Source organism: Nicotiana sylvestris, chromosome 4 (genome assembly GCF_000393655.2).
Source record: "Nicotiana sylvestris chromosome 4, ASM39365v2, whole genome shotgun sequence".
NCBI lineage: Eukaryota > Viridiplantae > Streptophyta > Magnoliopsida > Solanales > Solanaceae > Nicotiana > Nicotiana sylvestris.
In genome coordinates this window covers 165350506-165365813 of record NC_091060.1, presented here as the reverse complement: position 1 = coordinate 165365813, position 15308 = coordinate 165350506, and the positions used below count along the sequence as shown (strand labels likewise).

The following is a 15308-nucleotide window of genomic DNA, read 5'->3' as shown; positions in this document are numbered from 1 at the left end:
TATGTTCTTCTTGGGCAGGCTGGACTGTCACTTCTGTCAGTCTCGTTGACTCATCTAGCTCAATGGGCACTGGTATGATTGTCTCAGCCTGTCTGCTTTCTCGATCCCTCTCTTGATCCACGTCTAAATCTCTGCCATTCCGTAGACTCACTACCATCAGCTGCTTCGGGCCTTAATCTTTTGGGTTTATTTGAGTATCTGCGGGTAATGTCCCATGAGGAAGATTGTTTAGAGACATCGAAATTTGGCCCATCTGCATTTCAATATTCTTGTTAGCTAAATCATGTGCATCTACTCTTTCACTAATTTTTGCATTAGACCCAATAACCTACTGCATCATTGCCTCACGTCTAGCAAACCCATCTTCCTGTCGTCCACCATACTACTGCTGAGGAGGGTGATACCCCTGCTGCTGATTTTGATTGTTATATCCCTATGTCCTTGGGTAAGGTGCCATATTGTTAGGAGGTCTCATACCTCCCATGTTCCCATTGTTGAACTGTGGTTGGACTGGCATGTACGATTGATTTTGCTGGCCCCAATTCTGACCACCCTGTCTCTGGCCTCCATAATTAGACACATAATTCATGTCTTCAGGGTAGTGATGATGACATGTTCTGCATTCCACTGGTTGCCAATTGGCTGACTAATGCAAGATGTGCACAAGCCCCCATTGGTAGTATCTACGATGTGTACCTGCTTCTTCTGTCCTGACTCTTCCAGCTTTTTGGCGAGGATACTCATCTGTGTCAATAAGGTGGTTTTATTTTTATCCATAGAGTTGGATGGATCTAAGGGCACTGAGTGAACCACTAGAGTGATAGGTGCATTCCTGGTTGTCCATCCCGAATTTTGTGCCATCTTGTCAAGCAGACTCTGGCCTTCTCTCCATGTTTACTCAAAAATGCTCCAACAGCTGAAGCATCAACAATGTTCTTCACACTATCTGACAATCCCATGTAAAACTGCTGTCCCAACATCAGATCTGGAATACCATGGTGCGGACATATAACCAACATCCCTTTGAATCGTTCATATATTTCATGCAGTGTCTCCATTGGTCTCTGTTTGAAACTCAAAATTTCATCAATTTGTTGAGCAGTTTTGTTGGGTGGGTGGAACTTGTTCACGAATTGCTTGACTAACTCCTCCCAAGTTGTTATGGAATTAATGGGGAGTGAGTTTAGCCAGGTCTGGGTAGCTTCTGTCACTGAGAATGGAAACAATAACAGCTTGATTGCTTCCGGAGTTACGTTGGGTTGCCTTTGGGTTTTGCAGATTGATAGGAAATTCTTCAAGTGTTGTTGAGGATCTTCGACTTATGTCCTCGAAAATAGTCCCTTGTTTTGCAACAAGTGCAACATATTGTTTGCGATTTGGAATGATTCAGCCTGTATCTATGGGACTAAAATCGTTGTGGCCAGATATTCAGCTGTGGGTTGTGCCGAGTCATAGAGAGCAACCTCTGGCACAAGAGGTGCCACTAGCGCTATTAGTACAACTGGGTCTACTTCGTGATCCCTATGTCTGGTTCGAATTGTTTAGTTGTTTGTTTTTCCGGTTGGCCCAATTCAAGGCCTTGAAAACTCTCTCGGGATCTGATAATACTTCAAATACTTCACCAGTTCTTGATGAGTTTCTAGGCATGCACCTGTACAACCAAGTCAACAAACGTTAAAATTTCAATGTAAAGATTGGGTATAGAGAAAACTGACTACACTAAGAATTTTTGTACTTCTTTCAATTGTAATTGATAACATCGTTAATTCACCGGCAGCGGCGCCAAAATTTGATCACGCCCAACTATGCCTTACAAAAAGGACACGCAGACGTTGCAAATATAATCTGAGTATTTAGCCCAGAGTCGAACCCACAAGGAATTAACCTATCAATTATTCTTGTTAGACTTACTAAATTCTACGGAATCAACTTCCCAAATGTTGTAAATAACAGTTGCTGGTATTTCTACTAAATAAGTATGAATGCAAATAGGCAGCTGAAAACTAACTATGATTGAGTTGTAAATAATTAAGAGAAGGTTCTAAGGTTATGATTTCTCCTATTGATGGAATCCTTTCCGGTTATGTTTCATATAGATTCACCCAATAATCGTCTCTATCAATCATGAGCCCTCTTATTACCGTAAATCTCTCCCGAGTAATCACGATAGTTTACTAAACACACTTTCCCGAGTTACGCTAGCTGGCTTTATTTATTATAGCTCACTTTAGATTACACCCAAGGCTTCGTTATCTCTAATCCTTCCTTTAAACCCTCAGTTATTGATCCCTCATATACTTTGGGAGTAGTGTTATTCAACAATTACCTAAATATGCACTCTCTCCCGAGTTATGCACACTAAATAGGCACAACTAATTGAGGATCCTGTCAATTAACTACAATATGCATGAAGTTGAACAAATAGAGATTTAAACTGGGTAAATTATATTAACATAACAAGAATTTCATCCGTCAATAGGTTCCATAAAAATCCTAGACTAGGAAATTAGCTACTCATGACAAAACAAGATAAAACTACTAAATTATTCATAGGGTAATTGTAAGAAAATAAAAGGAGATAAAAAACTCTAATGTTTGGTTGATCTTCTCACACTTGTTCTTGCCTTCAAAGTAGTCTAAAAACAAGCTTCCCCATGTCTTGGGCGAGCTTGTAAAGTTTATAAGGGCTTGGAATAAGTTTTTTCCTATTTACACTTTGGTACCCAAACTTTCTGGCACGTGAGCAGTTCACTGCGGTCGCGGCAAGACCGCGGCTCGACCGCGGTGAAAGCTGAACATTCTGCCTCAAACACTTGGTCTTCCGCGGTTCCAGCGCGGTCGCGGTAGAATTCATTCAGTCCATTTTTTGCTTCTTTGTGCTCGGGTACTTCTTGATTGTGCGTTTTCTTCACATTATTGCCTCCAAAATACTCTGTAGTGCTTCCTCACTTAGAATATTCCCTGCATTGCAAAAGAACACCATTTAGAGCATTTTGTTATCAATTTACCTATAAAACAACAATAAAGCATGGTAATATTAAGGTGTAAATATCATCTATATAGCCTAATATCATTTGGCCCATTACAAAGTTATCCTATCGAGGCCCTCTCAGGCGTGAAATATCTTTCTCAAAGTTATAACCTCCGAGGGTGATTCCTCCCTAATATTCGAGGTTGATTGAAAAGAAGCCTGGAATACTTGTTGAGTGACCCTTAGGTAGCATGTAGGCCTTGCCTTGTTATAAACCTTGCTGGTAAAACCCATTTGGGATAAAACCCGATCCAAGGGAAAAAGAGTGCAACACATGCTTTCAAACCCAAGGTCTTTGAGCTCAGTAATAATACCGCTTGAGCATTTATATATTCCAGTTATTTGGTAGTTGCTCACCTTCCATTATGCTAAGTTTGTACGATCCTTTCCCTATGACTCCGGGAACACGGCACGGTCCTTCCCAATTGGGACCTAGCTTCCCTTCATTGCTTCGTTATTTGAGCCTTCTGTGGCATGCTGAAACCTTATGCTAGGATCTCCGACTTCGACTGGGATTAAGGCCTCAGACCCATACACCAATGAAAATGGGGTCCCCCCCTCGTGCTTGACTTCGATGTCATCCTATATGCCCATAATACCTCGGGCAACACCTCTCTCCATTTCCCCTTGGCATCATCTAGCCTTTTCTTCAAGTTTCGGATAATGGTTTTGTTGGTGGACTCGGCTTGCCCATTTGCACTTGGGTGGTAAGGTGCTGACAGGATCCTTTTGATTTTATGGTCTTCGAGGAATTTTGTCACTTTGCTGCCGATGAATTATTTTCCATTGTCACATGCTATTTCAGCGGGTATCCCGAACCGACATATGATGTGGTCCCATATGAAGTCGATGACTTCTTTTTCTCTTACCTTCTCGAAGGCCTGCGCTTCAACCCATTTTGAAAAGTAGTCAGTCATAAACAAAATGAATCTAGCTTTACCTGGCTCCATTGGTAGGGGGCCGACGATGTCCATCCCCATTTCATGAATGGCCATGGGGATAGGACCGAGTGAAGTTGTTCACCGGGTTGGTGAATTGTTGGCGCAAATCTTTGGCACTTATCACACTTTCAAACAAATTCCTTAGTATCTTTTTCCATGCTATCCCAATAATATCCTGCTCTGATCATTTTGCGAATCAAAGAGTCTGCACCAGAATGGTTCCTACAGGAGCACTCGTGGATTTCCCGCAGTACATAGCTATATCCTCGGGTCCCAAGCACACTTCCATTGGTCCATCGAAGGTTCTTCTGTATAACGTTCCATTTTTATCGAGCAATAATCGAGCCACTTTGGTTCGGAGTGTTCTTGACTCCTTTGGGTCCGCGAGGAACTTCATATGCTTTAAATAGTCGATGTACTTGTTCCTCCAATACCATGTTAAGCTTGTCGAGTTAATCTCTGCATGGCTTTCTTTGATTACTGACTTTGACAACTGGATGATGGCCCCGGGGACGATATCGTCTTCTTCGACTGATGATCCCACGTTTGCTAGTGTGTCGGCTTCGCTATTTTGTTCTCGAGGTACATGGTCCAGTATCCACTCTTTGAAGCGGTGTAGTGTTATTTGAAGTTTGTCCAAGTACCTCTGCATTCGATCGTCTCGGACCTCGAAGCTTCCATTTACATGGCCTCGATGACTTTTTCTCCGAGACCCTTGGCTAGCTCAAGACCTATGATCATGGCTTCATACTCGGCCTCATTGTTAGTCAATTATAAGTTTTGATAGATTGTCTAATAACACCGCCCATAGGCGGTTTCAAAATGATGCCAAGCCTGGATCCTTTTACATTCGAGGCACCGTCTGTGAAGAGGGTCCAAACCCCCGCTGATGTACCCATTTTTATCAAGAGTTCTTTTTCTACTTCGGGTACGAGGGCAGGTGTAAAGTCGTCCACGAAGTTTGCCAAAATTTGAGGCTTGATGGCCGTCCGAGGATGATATTCGATATCATATCCTCCAAGTTTGATGGCCCATTTGGACAATCTACCTGATAATTCGGGCTTATGCAAGATATTTCAAAGCGGATATTTAGTTAATACACATATAGGATGGCATTGAAAATATGGTTTTAATTTCTTAGATGTTCTTATTAATGCAAGAGCTAATTTTTCCAAATGTGGATACCTGGTTTCGGCATCCCCTAGGGTCAGACTCACATAATAAATAGGAAATTGCGCACCTTGCTCTTCTCGAACCAATACACCACTTACCGCTACTTCGGACACGGATAAATACAAGTAGAGCATTTCATCCTCCTTCGGATTATGGAGCAAGGGTGGGCTCGAGATATACCATTTTAATTCCTCCAGGGCTCGTTGGCATTTTGGGGTCCATGCGAAGTTGTTCTTATTTTTAAGCAGGGAGAAGAAATGATGACTCCGATCTGATGATCTCGAGATGAATCACCCAGGGCTGCTATTCGTCCGGTTAGCTGTTGAACGGCTTTCATATTATTTACCACAATGATTTCCTTGATGTCTTTGATTTTATCGGGACTGATCTCGATGCCTCTATTTGACACCGTGAAACCCAAGAACTTTCCCGAGCTGACCCCAAAAGCACACTTCTCGGGGTTGAGCTTCATGTCATACTTTCTAAGGATGTCTAATGTTAACTGCAAATGAGTTAAATGGTCCTCTGCGCACAGGGACTTAACTAGCATATCATCAATATACACCTCCATGGATTTTCATATTTGATGTTCGAACATCTTATTAACTAAGCGTTGATATATGACTCCTACATTTTTTATCCCGACGGGCATTACATTATAACAATATGTTCCATACTTGGTGATGAATAAAGTTTTATCCCGGTCCATCGGGTTCATTTGAATTTGGTTATACCCAGAGTAGGCGTCGAGAAAGGTGAGGATCTCGTGGCCGGCCGTAGCATCGATCAAACGATTAATGTTGGGTAATAAGAAATAATCTTTAGGGAACGCTTTGTTCAAATCTTTGTAATTTACACACATTCTAAGTTTATTCCCCCTTTTAGGGACTACCACTATGTTAGCTAGCCATTCAGGATATGTTACTTCCCTTATGGATCCTATTTTTAGGAGCTTGGTTACCTCTTTCTTAATGAATGCATGTTTTACCTTGGACTGAGATCTCCTTTTTTGCTTCACTAGTTTGAATCTGGGATCGACACTTAGTCAATAGGTAGTTATCTCTGGTGGGATCCCTGTCATATCTAAATGGGACCAAGCAAAGCAATCAACATTATCGATGAGAAATTGAATGAGTTTTTTCCTGAGTTTGGGGATTAACCCCATCCCCAGGTATACCTTTTGTTCCAAAAGATGCTCGGTTAATATGACTTGTTCGAGCTTTTCGATAGTCAATTTCATCACATCTAATTCTTCAGGGGCAACGAAGGTTCGGAGAGTGAGGAAATCTTCTTCTTCTTCGTCCCTAACCACCTGTTCATCGGACATTTGTCCCTCGGGCCCGACTGAGGGCACGGGCTGTAATTGCTATTTGGCCCGCTTGTTTATCCTTAGATTTCTCTGATGTGGATGGAGTCGACACCGGTGCTGAGTCGTGCACTGCGAACATTTCCTTGGCTGCATGCTGCTCTCCATATACTGTTTTCACGCCATCCTTTGTCGGGAACTTCATTATTTGGTGGAGGGTCGATGGTACTGCCCTTATGCTATGGATCCACGGCTTTCCGAGCAAAGCATTGTATCTCATGTCTCCTTCAATGACATGAAATTTAGTGTTTTGTATGGTTCCGACCACGTTGATTGGGAGGATGATTTCTCCCTTTATTGTCTCACTTGCCATGTTAAAGCCATTCAAGACACGAGATGACGATATGATTTGATCGAGCAGCCCGAGCTGCTCCACGACCCTGAACCTAATAATATTTGTCGAACTACCTGGATCCACGAGAACACATTTAACTTTAACTTTATTTAAAAGGATAGAAATTACCAGAGCATCATTGTGAGGTTGAGATAGAGCCTCGATATCTTGTTCGCTGAATATGAGGGTGTCCTCGGGAAAGTAGTCCCGAGTCCGCTTTTTCCTGGTGATGGATACTTTGGTGCATTTGAATACGGGTCCCTGCGGGACGTCGAATCCGCCGATGATCATGTGAATGACATGTTGGGGCTTTTCTAGTTCACTCTTCCTGCCTGCATCCCTCTCCCAAAAATGATTCTTAGCCCAATCACTTAGGAATTCTCGAAGGTGGCCCTCATTGAATAACCTAGCCACTTCCTCCCTTAGCTGTCTGTAGTCCCCCGTTCTGTGACCATGCGTGCCATGATACTTGCACATCAAGTTTGGGTTCCTTTGGGAGGGATCGGTCTGTATTGGCATGTGCCACTTAGTATTTTTGATTCTCCCAATAGTCGAGACGATCCTTGATGCAACTATGCTGAAATTGTACTCTGATAATCGGGGAGCTTCGGCGGGGTAGATGTGCTTATCGAACCCAGTTTTGCTCATGAGCCCCCGAGAACCTGGACCTTGGTCACTTCTTCGATCGCTCCGAGAAGTGTTGTGGCTCGGGCCATTATTTCTTCGATCATAGGGTTGATACCGTTCTTTGTTGAATCTTGGTCCCCGGTCTGTGTCCCTCGAGGGTTTGACTGCGAATCTATTTGGGCAAACTGAGCCCGAGGGGGTTCCCATCTGTTCATCCTCGACTCTAATTTTTGACTGATACCGATTGTACACATCCGACCATGTCACAACCAGATATTCGATCAAGTTCTGCTTTAGATGTCGAGATGCTATCAAGCTTCTTTCATTCAAACCTTGCATAAAGGCCTGAACTGCCCAGTCATCGGAGACTAGGGGTGTGAGCACGTGATTTTTGCCCTATATGAGAATCACTCCCCAAAAAATCCAAAATAAAATAATTTTTTTTTTGCGTACAGTTTTGAGAATTTTTGTGACATTTTGGATAATTATTTGTATTTGTCTACGCACGTTTATTTGTTAAATTAATAAAAAATACAAAATATATGTCGCATTTTGCATTTAGGATTTAATCCTACAATTGTTAGTAATTAAGTTTGTTTTACAAAAAAAAATGAAAAAAATCATAAAATAAATGTACGTTGCATGTTTAGCATTTAAACGTCTAAATTGTGCGATTTTTGTCGTTAATTGCTATTTAAATGTGCAATAATTATTTTAAGATTTAATTAGTTTTTTTAAGATAGTTTAGTTTATAATTTAATTTAGAATTTTAGTTTTATTAATTAGGAAGTAAAAGAAAAGAGAGCAAAAAAATACAAAAAAATTGGAATTGGGTATTTTCTTCAAATTCAAGCCACAAGCCCAAAAAATACCCAATCTTCCCAAACGACCCAGTCCATTTCGAACTGGGTCGACCCAGTCCATAACCCAAAGAGACCCAAACCCCCTTTTCTTTCATTTTTTCATAAAACAAAAAAAAACAAAAAAAAAACCAAGAAAACCCTAAAACTAAGCTATCCGCCACCCCCCTCATTTTTCTTCTTCTTCCTCAAGCTCCCCTCCCTAGAAGCCATGGCTGCCCAACCCCCTCATCCCCACGACCAACCCCCTCACAACCACCCCCTTCACACACACACGCATCAACACATACACACACATACACAACAACGCGCGCACACACACACACACTGTTGCGTCGTCTTCCTCCTTCAACCAAACCACCACCATCATCTTCCCCCGTCGTCACTGCCCCTCGATCCTACTGTCACTCACCAGCAAACGCCACCGGAAAACCACAACCACTGCTCCAGTCCATCGAGCAGCTGATGCTGCATTACGGCGTTGCCGAGCAGCTGTTGCTGTGTTTCTTCTCCTTCGTCCCCAACACTACTCCTCCAGTCCGAAGAACCACCAGCCATGAACACCCACCATGCTCCACTGTCGCTCCACCATGAACGACCTTCGACGAGCAGTCACTCACCAGCCAAACGACCCTACTGTGCACGTCGAGCAGCTGAGGCTAAAACAAACCTCCACTGCTGCGTCGTCTGCTTCTTCTCCTTCGTTTCGTCTGAGCTCAAGTTGAGTGGTCGAGTTCCCGAGCTCCGGTCATGGACGTGGGGCATCGCTTCACTTGTCTCCATCCAAACAGACCCCATCGTTGTTGCTTCACGTTTGCTTCACCTCTTTCAATTGCTTCTTAGGATCATCTCCGTTGTTTGTTTAGAGTTCGTTCGATGTTCGTCGTTGGTCATTTACGGTTAGTTGTTCTAAGTTTTATTTCGTCCATAATTTGTTTGATATTTTCAGATTTTGAATTAGCATAAGTTTGCTTTATTTTTCTTATTTATTTTTAGATAAAAATTGTTAGTTTAATTATATTGTTGTTAGATTTAAGTTGAAGATTCAATTTAATTATTTTTCAGTTTGTTTTATTAATTTTAAGAGGATTTAGTTTTAATATAGAAAGGTGTTAGTTTAAATCGTTTAAATCCATTGTTTGTTGCTAATATAGATTTAATTTGTATTCATTTTTTGAAGTTCGTTTTTAATTCAGTGATTTAATGTGAAGTTATGTTTTGGTTTTAATTTTTGGATCATGTATCTTTGTTATAATTTTTGTTGGATTTAATTAAGAAAGATTAATTGATTATTTGAAGATTAGTGATTTGAATATGTTTATTTGTTTTGTTTAAGTTTAATTCGAAGTTTGAATAAAGTTTGTTTGTTATTGTTGTTGAATCTTTTCATTTATGTTTGTGAGCACGTGATTTTTGTTTTACGCGACAATCGCTCCAAAAGAAATAAAATAATAACAAATGGTCCTTCTGTACAAGTTTTGGATTTTATGTGGCATATTTGTTAGTTATCTGTAATCTCGTCCGTGTTTATTTTATTCAAAAAAAATAAAAATAAAAAATGTGTGCATCTTTCATTTTATTTTTTGTCATTAAGTGATGTTAGTATAATTAAATGTTAATTGTATGTAAATTGTTGTTTATGGTTTTATATGGTATTATTTGGCAAATTAATTTAAGAAATTAAAAAGAAAAAAAAAAAGAAGAAAGAGTTTTCGGATTTGGGACAGTCCAATTTTAAAACAAATTGGCCCAAACAACCCAACCCAAAACCCCATGTGTACCCGGTCCAGACCAGCTGACCTCAGGGGGCGTCCAAACGACGCCGTATTGATCTGATTTGATCTGGGCTGTTGATCTCAGAATGATCAACGACCAAGATCACACACCCCGTACCCACGAACAGATCCGACCCGTCTTACCCGAACCAACCCAAGCCCTGGCATTTGAAACGACACCGTTTCCCCATCAGTTGAAAGATCCTGGCCTTCCATCTCGCCTCATCCAACGGCTGAGATCAATCCACCCATTCCATATATAAACTTTCCTACCATACCCTGCCCCCCTATCCAAGACCCAAGCCTTCGTCCTCATCCCTTTTCCCCACGAAACCCTAGCCGCCCCCTTTTCCTTCACCATTAATCCCGGCGGACTGGACGCCGGTGACTCCCACCTTAACACCGTAGGACCACCTCACCGCCCTGAACATGGATCTGTTAACCGCTTAGCTCGAATCCCATCCCACCTTCTCGAATCTTCATTTGAAGATTCGAGTCAAAACTCGATCTACACCGATCTGCCCTAGATTCATACCAGACAGTCCCGGGACCTCCCTCGTGACCAAACCATGCTTGGTTTGGTCCGAATCTAACCGTAGAGACTCAAAACCCAAATCTGTCATTTAGGAACCATAGAAAACCCCAGGGCCTGGTCCGCGTCTGTTTGAGCCAAGTGATTAGGGTCTAATGGACCTTAATCAAAGTGTTTCTCATTTGAGAAACACTTCGATTAAAGTCCGTTCAACCCCAAGAAAGGTCTATTCAAGTCCAGCTAAGGCTTTCTGATTTTTCGGGGATTTAAGGTAAGTTTGTTTTTCCTTTTTCTTTATTCAGTCCATGTGTTGATTAAAGGTCTGTTCGTTGGCCAAATGTCTTGTTTAATTTGTGTTTTGAATTTTACCAACTGTATCTTGTCCACCTTGCTTGAACCTCTGTGTTTGATCGAGTCTTTCTTCTATTCACTGATAATGTGTAGATGTGTATGTGCTGTGCAATCAATTGAACTTTGAACTTGACTAATTAACTGATTCCCCGGTACAGTTTCTACTTAGTCATTACAATTCGAATCATGTGTTCGATACTGTTAGATGTCTGATCATGGTTTCGATTGTACGTGTTATGATTAGTATAGTCGAGTCGACATATGTCGTCAATTAGTTTCAGCTGTTTGAACAATAAAAATTGATCTGCTTCTGTTAAGCATTGTTTGAATCAATTAGGAGTTGAGTTTTAGCTACTTATAGTTGTTAATTTGCATCAAAAGGATTTGTTTTGTTTATTTGCAATCTGAATTGTGGTCATGTGCACTTCTGCACAGCATGTGCATTTAGGGGCCTTTTAGGATTAAAATAAGCTGTCAACAGGTGCTGTCAGAACACACCCCTGCTGCCCATGCCCTGTTTTAATTTAGAAATAATAAGCCCCATCCAGATATATGTTTGTCAGGGAATATCATGGGAGGGGATATACTTAAATGTTTGAGTGGAAACTGAAAAGAGAAAAACAGCACATGGGAGGGGTTTTCTGATTGATTAACAGGCTGTTTAAATGGCCTGATGTTAGGCTTATAAGAGGGGGAACTTCCATTAGAAAAGGTGGCTGAACATTGAGAACTGAGGTTTGAAAAACAGAACACTGAAAAAGAATTCTTTTGATAACTCAAATAGATTTCAAGACTGAAAATTGGCACTGGATTTTGAAAAGAAAAGAGATAGTAAGAGGGATATCACAGAGAGGCTTATACAGACACACATACGAGAGAGAAAAACATACAAAAATCAGAAACTGTTTTCTTCCTGCTGTTTGTTCGATTCTCAGTTTGTTCAAACTGTTCAATCAGTTCTGTTTTCTTTCAAGTATCAGCTAAGTTTATTGGTTGGTTCGTATTGGTTGTTTGTCTTGGAATTGGATTGTCTGGATCTCTATTTCTATACTACTGGTTATTGCTATCATTCTGCCATTTTCCATCGGCTCTAGCTGCCTCTTGCACTGGGATTTGTTCTATTTGTTACCTGCTGCCACTGCTGCTGTTTGGTATTGCTTCTATTGCTCTAACTGACCCCCTTGCTTCTTCTGTTGTATCCAACATCCAGGTACATACTAGAACTTTGCATCTGATGTAACAATGAAAGCATGAAATAAAAGATATGCGGGAGTTTAATCATTCGTTGCTGCAGTTACAGTTTTTACGAATGTTATTAGATTTGTGTAACTTGTTTAGTTTGTAATTCAATAAAGAAACACATTAGGTAGCCTTGTACTTAATTGCAGCTTAGTTTGTTTTAAATTGTGATTTCAGTTGTTTAGTGGGTTGTATGATAAGGAATGCATGAGTGTTTTGGCACACAGGTAATTAGATAACTTTTCGGCTATATTCTGCATGTATAGAGCAGAATGCCTTAATCTTGCCAGATATAATGTAGTTTTATTGGATCTTTTTAGGCAGTTCACATGATCACGTTCAAACCCTATTAGTAACAGTTTCCGGATAAGTTAATTCTACTGACCTGGTTTAAATAAGTGAGTTTCAAATTCGGATTTGAAGAACATTTAACATAGGCTTTTTAGCAGTTTTATTAATCTTGTATATTAATTTCCTCTAGCAATTTAACAACATGTTCATCCATGAAATAAGGCACAAAACAATTCATGCCTCATAAACAACTAATCAGATAATCAAATAAGAATCCGAGGTTGGTCAAGCATGTAATTATCACGCATTCCTCCTTCTTTCATTTTATTAGAGACGAACACAATAGAAATGTAGTCACTGTAGGTTTATCCTTTTAAATAAAAATGAGACGAGCCTCAACAAACAAAATGCACCAGCTGCGGGGCCCTCTAAATGTATACATTAAAATGCTTAGAATTCGGGACAGGCCGTTTAGCGAATTTTGCGACCTTCCTAAAATAACAACATGCTAGTTGCTTTAGGCACGACTTAATTAGATTACATTCTTAAATTCGGGTGCACATTTATGTGACCCAAATTCAAATCTCAACGGAGTCGAAATGTGTTAACAACTACGGGTGCATTGATTGTGACGTGGTTCGAGATGCATTTTCACGACGTTGCAATTCTATAAAAATAAATGATAATAATAAAAGCGGTTTAAACTTAATAAAAGCACGTAAGTCATAACATGTATTTAAATCAGATATTTAGCCATTATAACAATTTAAGCGACCGTGCTAGAACCACGGGATTCGAGGGTGCCTAACACCTTCCCTCGGGTCAACAGAATTCCTTACTTAGAATTTCTGGTTCGCAGACTTCATTTGGAAAAGTCAAAAATTTCCTCGATTTGGGATTCAAGATAAACCGGTGACTTGGGACACCAAAAGCCAAACCTTTCCCAAGTGGCGACTCTGAATTAAATAAATAATCCCATTTCGAATATTGTCACTTAAATTGGAAAAACTCCCTCGCGCATTTAACCCTTCGGGGCGGGCGCGCAAAAAGGAGGTGTGACTGCTCTGGCGACTCTGCTGGGGATTTAAACCCAGAACCACTGGTTCAGGGTTCAAGAATTCGAGCTTAGAATAATTGTTATATTTGGCTTTATTATCTGATCTTTATTACATGTTTTTGCATAACGTGCTAAATGTTGTCTTTTACCGCTTTGATATTATCTGAACTGTATATAAACTGTGCTGAAACCCTTCTCTTCTTACCTCCGGGGAGAAGCTCGCTGGTCGAGACTCCCTATTCTGTTAGTGTCAATACCTGAAATAAGAAAGAGGTCGGACAAGTTACAAAGCCGGACGATCTCGCGGGTCCCCGGTACGTAGCCCCCTCCTCGACTCGAGTTGTCCACTCGGGTACACGGTCTAGAACAAATACCCAGGTTATAAACCTAGTATAACGAAACTTCATGCCGGATCCCTAGTTGGAACGCTTATTTGCATCATGTTGCATTTGACTTAGGGGACTCAACACAGGGGTTGGGTCCGTCTAGGACAGGCAACCTGAAATGAAAAGACCATCCCGCTGCATCCTATTTGTTTTGCGCATTTATTTGCTTCAGTTCCGCATGCTGACCGGTTTCTAAAAAGGAAAAAAAAGCAGATAATTACTTATTTTGGGAAAAATAATGTCCAAGTAGTGTCAAAACCTCGCCGTAATTTTTCTAAAAAAAAAGGGAATAAAAACAAAATTTGTCTTTAGTTTGACTTATTAAAAAAAACATATAAAAATTTTCTTTTAATTACTTTCAAAATAAAGAAAAAGGGTATTTATTTAAAAGTAAAAAAAAATGGAAAATTCATAATTCAAAAAAAAATGTTGTTTCTTTTGTAGTACCTCTTCTATAAATTCAGACTAATAGTCCAAATATTTCCTTAAAAAAAAATAATAATAAAAAAAATATATTCTTGCTTTCTGGGTTTAATCGATTTTCTCTATTTGCGATGTACCGAACTACGCCGGTTTGATTCTCACCGGATGTGAGATACGTAGGCAACCGCCATCGGGTTCAACCCCACCCTTTTGCTAAAATAGCCAATAATAATAAATAATAATAAAAAAAATGTCAAAATTTTAATTCTGTCATAAAGAAGTCGGGTGACGCTGTTTTATCAAGACATAGCCGAATGTTCCCGAAAGGGATGTCGAAAGGCTGACTTTGCATGAACAGCCACCTTTTGGGTCATGTTTAGGATTTTGTCCAATTGACCCACACAGCCTTAAAATCTTCATCCCCGAAGTGCTTAAAGGCCGTGTTCGAAACTTGATCCCCCTTTGTAAAATATTGTTGAGTCAATTTATTTTTGTTAAAAATCACCTTAATAAATGTGCAGGATGAGCACGATGCAAAATGAACATTTTTCAATAATGACCAAAATTCCTGTCAAGTTACGGCTATGGTGGAATGATCTAGGTGCTGAAGGACAAGATGAGGTCAAGAAATATCTGAAAGGTCTCGTAGGTTTGTTGGAAATCCAGCCTCGGGGAGATATCATAAGAGCTTTGGTTACCTACTGGGACCCGGCGCACAATGTTTTCCATTTCTCTGATTTTGAACTCACCCCGACTTTGGAAGAAATGGCTGGGTACATTGGAAATGCTGAACTTCCGTTAAGGCAAAAATACTTGGTCGCCCCAAGAGCTTTCACGGTACATCGGTTCCTAGATTCACTGAAGATACCCAGAACGGTCCACAACCCGGATCTGGCTGCCGGTTTTTGTACTCCATGCTTCA

General features: G+C 40.5%; 1 protein-coding gene across 1 annotated transcript; it reads right to left on the bottom strand.

Moving 5' to 3' along the window:
• Positions 1-6461: 6461 nt before the first annotated feature.
• Positions 6462-7322, bottom strand: LOC138890466 (uncharacterized). Its single transcript, XM_070173854.1, has one exon. The coding sequence runs from the start codon at positions 7320-7322 to the stop codon at positions 6462-6464; it is 861 nt and encodes a 286-aa protein (XP_070029955.1).
• Positions 7323-15308: the final 7986 nt, after the last annotated feature.

Excerpts from the sequence above, each read along its gene's own strand:
- LOC138890466 (XM_070173854.1), bottom strand. The coding sequence starts at position 7,322 with ATGTGCAAGTATCATGGCACGCATGGTCACAGAACGGGGGACTACAGA.